This window comes from Punica granatum, chromosome 4 (assembly GCF_007655135.1).
Source record: "Punica granatum isolate Tunisia-2019 chromosome 4, ASM765513v2, whole genome shotgun sequence".
NCBI lineage: Eukaryota > Viridiplantae > Streptophyta > Magnoliopsida > Myrtales > Lythraceae > Punica > Punica granatum.
Genome location: NC_045130.1, coordinates 33,678,488 through 33,688,131, shown reverse-complemented (window position 1 = coordinate 33,688,131; position 9,644 = coordinate 33,678,488). Strand labels below are relative to the sequence as shown.

The 9,644-nt window shown below is 35.1% G+C and overlaps 1 protein-coding gene across 1 annotated transcript; it reads left to right on the top strand.

Moving 5' to 3' along the window:
• Positions 1-6,720: 6,720 nt before the first annotated feature.
• On the top strand, positions 6,721-7,883 carry LOC116204349 (S-protein homolog 4-like). The gene is made up of 2 exons (XM_031536435.1): positions 6,721-7,066; positions 7,855-7,883. Exons 1-2 carry the CDS (start codon positions 6,721-6,723, stop codon positions 7,881-7,883), a joined length of 375 nt encoding a protein of 124 aa, XP_031392295.1.
• The last annotated feature ends 1,761 nt before the right edge of the window (positions 7,884-9,644 follow it).

The following is a 9,644-nucleotide window of genomic DNA, read 5'->3' as shown; positions in this document are numbered from 1 at the left end:
GGTGTTTCTTTCGAGTGTTGGCCGCTAGCATCGCCGATCTCGAAGACTCGTCGACAAAGTTGGTGTGGATACCGGTAGAGGCGTCACGCGTGGGACGCTCGGTCGACAATTTTAAATATTCCAGGTACGCTTTTATTTACTCTTATTCTTCTAGTAGGTCTTGGAATTAGTTTCACGGGTAGGAAATTTTGAATTTCTGTTCCTTTTACGCTTCCGTAGATCCTGTGAAACTAGCAGAATATTGGACAAACAACTTCTCCTTCCCCTAATCCCCCTTGTGTATCTAATGAGCACGAATTACCAGTTCCTAAACTTCAACTGCAGGACTGCAACAACACTATGCTAATGAAAACTTTCAATGGGACCATACTGTACCTTGTTAGGTGTAAGCTTAGGCTCTGAGCTTATAAGTTAAGTTCCAATCGTTTTGCTGATTGTTCCTATCCATTATGTATTTGTAAGTTGTGCTAGAAGTGACAACGTCATGTGTTCAGAATGTGGCGGCTGAGGCCAACTCAGAGATAAATAGATTAGGCCTGATTTGGTTCAATCAGGTACTATTTTTCTTTGGGCTTGCATGCCTTATTCGTTTTGTTGAGGCCTAGACAATATGGTGAGCTCTATAACATTTTCAAACATTTCAATAATTAATAAGAGCATCGCTGCATCTATAACATAAATTATATATATATATATATATATATATATATATATAAAAGAACTATGGATAGATTGCTCCATGTTATGAAGAAAGTCTTGTGCATTGCCCCGAGCAAAACTATTCATGGAACTGGTTATATTGAAAGTAAATCCATAAATTTGCAACATAATTTATTAATAAAGATATAATTAACTCAATATCGTCATTCTAACTACTAAATATAATGAATTAACTCGAAGTAGACATCGTTTTCAAACTATTAAAACTAAATATTATTTGGTATTAATCATATAATTGTACTGAAATTAATGTAGACTTCTTTTTCATATTTAGTTTATTAGTTTATACTAGAATTGTTCGCTTGCTCATCTCACATTTATTATCACTAAATCTTTTTCCGCTACTTTTTTGTGTTTCTTTGCACAAAAGCATATATTCTAATCAATTATTTATTAATATAAAATTATATTCTAAATGTTCTTTGACAAGTATCTAGACTTCTACTCCGTGCTTTACACGGTTTATTTTAAATATTTTTTGATGAAAAATTTGTTGTAAATGTTCTTTAATATCTCATTACTTATAATAAGTTGAAACCTAACTAATTCTAATCTTATTAAAATTCATTCATCAATATCACCAAGTGAAAGAACAATTAAGATTCTCGATTTTTGAAATGAGCATTTTTATATATTTTCCTATTAATCAACATAAAAATTCTTCTAATTCAAAAATGCTACTCACAATGAAATGAGTTGTAATGTACACAATATTCAATGATTGTTTAATATATGTGAGTGCTAGGAGGATTATAAGGCCTATATTTAGGAGGAATTAGCATTTTTATTTTAAAATATATATCACCAAGTACTAATATTAGCAGAAATTAAAAATCTTACAGGTATTAAAAAAATTAATAAACCTTGAGCCAATCAAAGTGATATTTTCATATCTTGATATTGATTTTACTTTCAGTTTTCAATTACTATGTAATTTGTTGTCAATTCATTACATTTTTAATATTGATGGAACTAACTCTATGAACCCCATTTCATTTTTTATTCTTAAATATATCTTATAAATACTCTACTTAGATGACTTTGCCTATTAGTTTTTCATCCTAGTTGTTATTTTCTATGAACTGGTTTTTTCTATTTTCTATATGTTTCTTATCAATTTTTTTTGGTTGATTATTTCTTTTAAATTTTACGTGTTCCCAATTGTAATTTGTAATGTTCATTTCTAATAAATTTATTCAAAAATTTATTTACAACAAAATTTTAATTACAACTGATGATTAACTTCGGGAATCAGTTCTCATTTGTTTTTCTTATTATTAGATATTTTTAATTACCATTCTTCGTTTTTTAATTTAAATTATAACAAAGGGATATAGCTAAATTTAATTTCATTTGTTGAAGTCAAGTTAGTTTTACTATATAAATAGATAGATGTGTAACGAATGATTTGTTTTATTTCTTTTAGGGTTCGTCTAGGCATAGGTTAACTAATAATTGGTTGCCTCAACTTGATTATTCATTGAATATATGCACATTTGTCAATACCTAAAGTACCCCTTTCATTAATTTTAGAAACAATTCATCTCTAAGTAAAACTCGCATAATTACTAAACTTAATAGCCACAATTCTGGAAATAGATAAAACTCTAAACCCTAAAACCTTAATCCCAAATAAACCCTTAAACCCTAAAATCATAATTCTAAAATCCTAAAACCTTAACCATAAAAACCTAAAACCCTAAAACCTAAAAAACCATAAATACATGCTAAAACCCTAAAACACAAAACCGTTAAAAAAACCTAGATAAACCCTAAAATCCTAAAACCACAAAGCTGAAAACCTACCACTTGCACTGCAAAGAACCAAATCTTTCAGTTTTTAGGGTTATTGTGATTCAGTTTTTTCGATTTAGGATATTTCGGTTTTTTAGGATTTTTATTTCCTTTTTCTTTTCCCATGATTACTTATGTCCATAATAATTATATTATATTTGGCTAGAGATAATTGATTAGAGGTTAAACCTTTCATGATTAAGAAAAGGGGGGCTAATAAGGTATTGAAAAAAAAAATCAATTTTGCCAACTGAACGAATATAGTAAGTAATAATATAGGATAGAAAAATCTATTATATATTAAATTTCTTATCATCATAATAAATGCATATTCTCAAGACTTAGAGAATATATGCGAATAATTACATGTTTTATAATTTAAATTGTATTGTCTAAATAAAATGTGTGATTTTGTCATGTATTTTATTGGAGCATATTCTCCAGCATTGGTTATGAGAGAAAATGAGTAAAGATACGATGTAGCTAAAAATATGAGTCAGGTATGGTTTTGGTCCCTAAAAGATACCAGAGCCAAGGGTTTGGTCCCTCAAAAATTTTTGCCTCGGTTTTAGTCCCTCAATCACCATTCCGTCAGATGTTTTAGTCCTGCCGTCTTCTTGCGCGTGCCAACCATGACGGAAATCTCACGTGGCGGCTGAACTGGACCTAACTCCGTTAATGACCCCCAAATTGCCAAAAACGACGTCGTTGCCTTCCTCGATGAAAGCAAATTTGCCATTCCCGCCAAAATTACTCTCTAATGTTGTCCTTTGAGTTTCTAGGTCAAACCAAGATGGTTCGTGTCATATCAGACCATCCGTGAAGCACAGCAAGAGGCAATTATGGCCGCAATTGTTCCTCAATGGGCGGTTGTAGACTTCCCCGCAAGAGTACGGGAGGATCCACGGCTCCTCGAAGCTGGGATTCTTGAGCTTGCCACAGAAGCAGAGGTAGGATTTGGGGATCTGGGACTTGGTATACTCGGAGTGGCACATGGGGCAGTGCCACGTAGCGGATTCGGAGGTTGCAGCAGGGGAGAGGGAGAGGCAGCTGGCGGCGCACACAGCGGCGAGGTTGGAGGACTGCTGGGCCCAAGACTAGATACATACGAGGTGGAAGACGGAGAAGCAAAGTGCAGAGCATGACTAGGTGGGATCATATATTCTAATGTGCTCAAGGCAAATGAGGCACGACAGGGCGTCGGAGGAAGAGGAGTTAAGGAAGGACTGGATCTTCGAAAGGTCCGCTGTCAGGCCCAGGACTGGATGCAGAAGAGGTGGAAGACGGAGAAGCAGAGTGCAGAGCATGACCAGGTGGGGGATTAGATATTCTAATGCGCTCAAGGCAAATGGGGCACAACAGGACGTCGAAGGAGGAGGAGTTAAGGAAGGACTGGATCTTCGAAAGGTCTGCGGAGGCGGTCGATTGGTCGGTGAAGTCGAAGTACGGCCTGAAGATGGAGGCAAAGAGGTCCACATGAAGTATGGCAAAGAGGCCTGAAGATTGGCCGGTGAAATCGAAGTATGGCCTGAAGTACGGCATCAAGGAAGGAAACGACGCTGTTTTTTGCAATTTAGGGGGTGGTTAACGGAGTTAGGTCCAGCTCATTCGCCACGTGAGATTTCCGTCACGGTTGGCACGCTCAAGAAGACGGCAGGACTAAAACATATGACGGAATGGTGATTGAGGGACTAAAACCGAGGCAAAAATTTTTGAGGGACCAAACCCTTGGCCCAGTTATCTTATAGGGACCAAAACCATACCTGACTCTAAAAATATATATATAAAAAAACAATATGAGTTGATTAAAGCGATTTTATACTTATTCTCTTTAAATAAAGTCTTGAATTCAAGTCTTATGAATGGATAAAGTCCACAGTATGAGAGATTTAATCCTTAATGGACATACTTTGCTCTAATTAGATTAGTCGGGGATTGGACTTCCGAATTTCATGGTGCACATCAAACAAAAAGTATAAGAATAAGATAAGTATTTAACAAGTAGCACTCGCATGTTTAAGTCGTTCACGCATTCCGACCTTCCTTTCTGTAAGATCATTGGGATTCTCTTATCCCATTTCCGTATTTCTTGATTTTTAGTTTTCTTCGAGTTTTGTCCCCTTCTTTCAACCAAAACAAAAAATCTATATTAAAAAAATTGGGTAGCATTCTTTATCCCAAAAATAAAATCACTAATTTACTAACCATTAAATTATTAAAAACTAAAAGAATAATTTTAAGAAATTCAAATTTTATTAACAACAAGAGAGAAAACTTCCCCATTTCTCCACTAATTTCTCTCTCCCTCTCTATTCCCACTTTCCCTCTCTCTCCACTCTCTTCCCTCTCCATTCCCTCCATCCTTTTACTTCCTTTTACTTCTTTCTCATCATTTTCTTTTATAAATTTTATTATTTAATTTTAAAATTAAAAAAATACTCTTCTCTACAAAGTATTGAAAAGTATAGATAAATACTACTAACTAAAAAAAAATGTATCGAAAGGAATGACAAAAAATAAAAACAAAATCACGCATGGCACAGGTAAATAGTCTGATATACTAGATGCAAACTAGTGCTATGCATGGAATTTATTAACAAAATGGCTAAATGAACACGGAAGTCCTAAAACTATGCGAAAACTTAAACTTAAGTCCTAAATCTATCAATTTGGCTCAAGAAGTCCTAAAACTATGCAAAAAGTTAAACTTAAGTCTTAAATGTATCAATTTGGCTCAAGAAGTCCTAAACCTTTAGTCCGTTGGATACTTTCAGTCCTAAGTTTAACTTTTCGCATAGTTTTAGGACTTCCGTGTTCATTTTCCCTTAAAAAAAGTGACATCGCTACCTGTAGAATTTTCAACGAAGTTTGATTCGAAAATGCAATAGTTTAGAGGTCAAAAAAAGATTTCTATTAATTTTAGTATTAAATAAAAAAATTAATATAAGAAAATGTTGAGAAACAGAGGGAGAATGGAGAGAGAAATTGATTGATAAGTGAGAAAGTTATTTGATGGTTAACCTAACATAAATTTACCATATTATTCTTTTGACATTGGGTTAAGAACAAAAAAAAAACACAAACTTATCACATTTTCACAATTCTAGTACGAACTTTTTTCCTTAACTTAAAAATATATAAACTTTCGATTCGATAACAATTCTAGCACGATGTCAATTGTTTTTATTAATTTAAACGGAATCGAGGCCACATAAGGCGCCGACGACCTCAATTGAGAGGAGGGCGCAGATACCCCAACCGGGGGGAAGGCACTGGCAACCCCAATCAGGGTGGGGGGTGATAGCCAAGGTCGTGGCTCCACCCGTCGGAATTGGGAGAATCCCCAATTTGAGGATTCTCCCGATTCCGGAGTAGGAGTCTCGATTAAGGCCACCACCCCCCGATTGGAGTCGTCGGCGCCCTTCCTCTTATTGGGACTGTCGGCGCATTCTGTAGTCTCGATTGTATCCAAATTAACAAAAAATTTGACACTGTGCTAGAATTATTATCAAATCGAAAGTTTGTGCATTTTTAGGTTAAAGAAAAAAGTCGTGATATAATTGTTAAAATGTGAAAAGTTTGTGATGGGCATTAATGACTTAATGATTAGAAAATTAATAGTTTTACTTTGTGATGGGCATTTTGGGAGTAATGAATGTTACACTCGCTTCCATTCTTCTCTCTCTCTTTTTTTTTCTTTTTTGTAAGAAAGATAAATAGCAAAAGAGTACAAAATCAACGAAGATAAACAATAAATTATTAAAAAAATTTAGAATAAGAAATTAAAAAGAGAGAGGAAAAGAAAAAACTAAAGGCTTTGAAGAAAACAATTTGATAATTAACGCGAAGAAATTTCTGCTAAAAATTGGTAAACACATATTTTGTTACTCTAATTTATTCGCTAAAGCGGGGAAAAAAACAAAAAAATAAACAAGAAAAGGAGTAAAGAAGCTGGACTTGATTTTCTAAGATTATTTACCTTACAAATAATTTAAAAAACCAACTAAAGTTGGAAAACACGCAATTATCAAGGAATTAATTAATTATGGATGTATTTATGTTTGCACGATCGAGATTATGTTCCATTTCTGCCCAATCGGCAAACTATTTATATGGTCAGAAGTGGAATCCTCCCTCATCTCATGAATCCATCCGTTTTCCAAAGTCCGAACAACGGGTAAAACGTTTTCTGGAAAATAAATAAATATGGGTTCCTTCCCTAAGCATCTCATCTTCATCCTGATGGTGGTTGCACTTTCAGTACTCCTCACGGATATTCATCCATGCGAGGGACGACAAGTAGATCAGTCGCCACAACGGATCATACTCCAGAATGGTCTCGCCAACTCGGCCAAGCTCACGGTCCGTTGCTGGAGAAGGGATAACAAGTCTGACCTCGGAACTCACGTTGTCGCGCCAGGGAGATCTTACGAGTTCCGTTTCCGGCTCAATAAGACGCTCAATGTAGCAATATATGCCTGCAGCTTTCGGTGGCCACCAAAGAGGTCCGAGCAGTTTGACGTATACGATCAGCTCGTAGACCTCAATCAAGGTAAGCTATTAACGTGGAATATCACCAATTCAGGGCCGTGTCTCGTCGTCCCCCGAGGAGAGTGTTTGCATTGGGACTAATTAAACCATCGCCGAATCCCTTACTAAGAGAATAAAAGATATATACATATATATATATATATATATGTATGTCTTAATTAATTTCACATCTTTTTTTATGAATACTAGCGAAACAGCCCATGTATTGCTCGTGCGAAAAAGTGTTCGTAATATTATTGAATCCTTGCATATAAGTTATTTGTATTATTAAGTTACAAACCACGTTGGATTGGTCCAATAAAAGTAATATATGTTATTTGCACACGTAAAACAAGAGGTGAAATGCAACCATGGTCAGTATTATAACCTTGTGCAAAGACGTTCATGCATTATCATCCTACGCAAATTATGGTTTGAATTAGCTGCTTTATCTAGTACAAACAGCATTTTTTAAACAAATTTGTATGGATTAAAAAGATTGAGTTGGCCAAATAAAGACCACTTTCAGTCACAATTTCAAATCCACAAATTGAAAATTATTCTAAGGAAATCGTTCAAATCAATCACTCTTTTTTTTGAAATCATTATATGCATTTACCAAATTTTACGGTGCATATTTTAAGTTTTTCCATACCATGTAAAAATAATTTGAACCCTTAAATCCTTTCCAATCTAATCTAAATCGTTCATTTTTATAAGTTTTAAAATCTCAAAAACACCCTTCAAAAATTACGATATCATCTCTATATTACATAAAATGTGATTTTTGTCCACAATTCTTTTCATCAGTGTTCGATGTCATCACAAATTCGGGCTGATGACGTGGAATATTGAACCAAACTGGTTAGAAAATAAAACCATACGGTTCAATAAAGCGTTTTCCATTGAATCATCAAATCGGTTATAAAATAAAACCCTGTTAGAGCTCCACGATCAATTGAAGGAGGGAATCGAGGGAATCGAGGGATTCGATTTGGGGGAGGTAAAACTCGGTGAGTCGGCGGGATGTGAGGTCATTGCGGGAGAACGCAAGCTGGATGTCTCCGATTGTGGCTTCCTTGACCATCGGGTGAGTATAACAAGGATAATCCAGTTGATGAGTACAACGCATTGGAGGAGTACAAACGCGTACGTTTTGCGTATGCGGAAACATCAATTGGTTCCATATGATCACCATTTTTCGATCAATCAAAATTGCTTTTTATTACTCAAATCCAAAATACATAAACCAAAACTCGCACCGAAGCTTTAAAGGCCAGTCTACAAGACTTGCTGCAACATAACAGCAAGCTAATCAAGTAATAAAGACCTGAAAAACATCATTAGAAGGACACTCCCTAGTCTTCAAGGAACTTCTTCTGCTGTGGCCTTAGTTTGTTCTGCAGGTTTGTTCATTTCCATTAACCTGTATGCGTAGACAATTTATTAGTCGCCTTCAGTTTCTCTTCTGATGTTGCAATGTAAACACACACTCTTTCTATCTGTCCAACTGAAGTATATATGAGCATGCCACGCAAGCCTAGCCACCACAGATTGGACAGATTTTTCTACGAGTTTTTGAATAGATCACTAATAATCTGGACTGCAAGGCCATATACTTCTATCAATTCCACTGATCTGTAAGATATATTTGTAGATGAGAAGGCACAACGAAAGAAGATGTGATCTCTACATTCCGAAACTTCACAAAAGGATACAAATGTTTTCAATGCTCCTTTCAATCTCCAAATCCCGTTAAGAGTGCACAACTTGTTTTTTATTGCACGCAGGACAACAAAGCAGTGTCCAAGAACCACAGGCAGAGTTCGAAGGAACTTATGCCAATTCACGGTATTAACTTTTACATGAATATGATTAATGCACTATGTAAAAAATATATTTCCCTTTTGTATTGGCAGCCCGTATGATCCCATTACTTGAATATGATCACTTTTACCTGTATTAACAAGAAAAAATGCAATCAAGTATGTAAAATCCAGAGAGCATGTAAAGTTGGTTATATCATTTTAAATCAACGTGGTGTGATGTCCGGAGCTATGGAACTCCGAAAGCTATTAAACCTTTACTTAACTGGACTTATATATCATTGGACTTTTTGTACTGAATGATTTTTTTTTTAAGTATTTATTAACTTCAATGGCACCTCAGCCCGTTCAACATCAAGCCGAAAGGACATAAATGTTTCTTTTTAATGTTTTCATTACCATTTACTTACAAATCTGGCACCTCAGCCCATCCTAATCAACAAAGCCGTCAAATGTTACTCGTCCCCTTTCAATTCTGGCTACTATAGCGGCGATCCTAACAAGTCCACACAAATCACCATTCACCAGTTTCACAATAAAGTAATCTCTTCGCCTGCTTTAAAGTGTATCACGTGGCAAAACTAAAATTCATGCGTTACACAAATCATTCTCAGTATTTTCCATTTTTTGATCTGATCAGTTCTCTCTTTTTTGTAAAGTTCTGATATGGACATTGAAACTTCAAATATTGATACTCCTTAGTCTCTATTTCTTGATAAGACAAAAATGAATTCTAATGAAGTGGTATCATATGAATAATTTATTAGACAAATA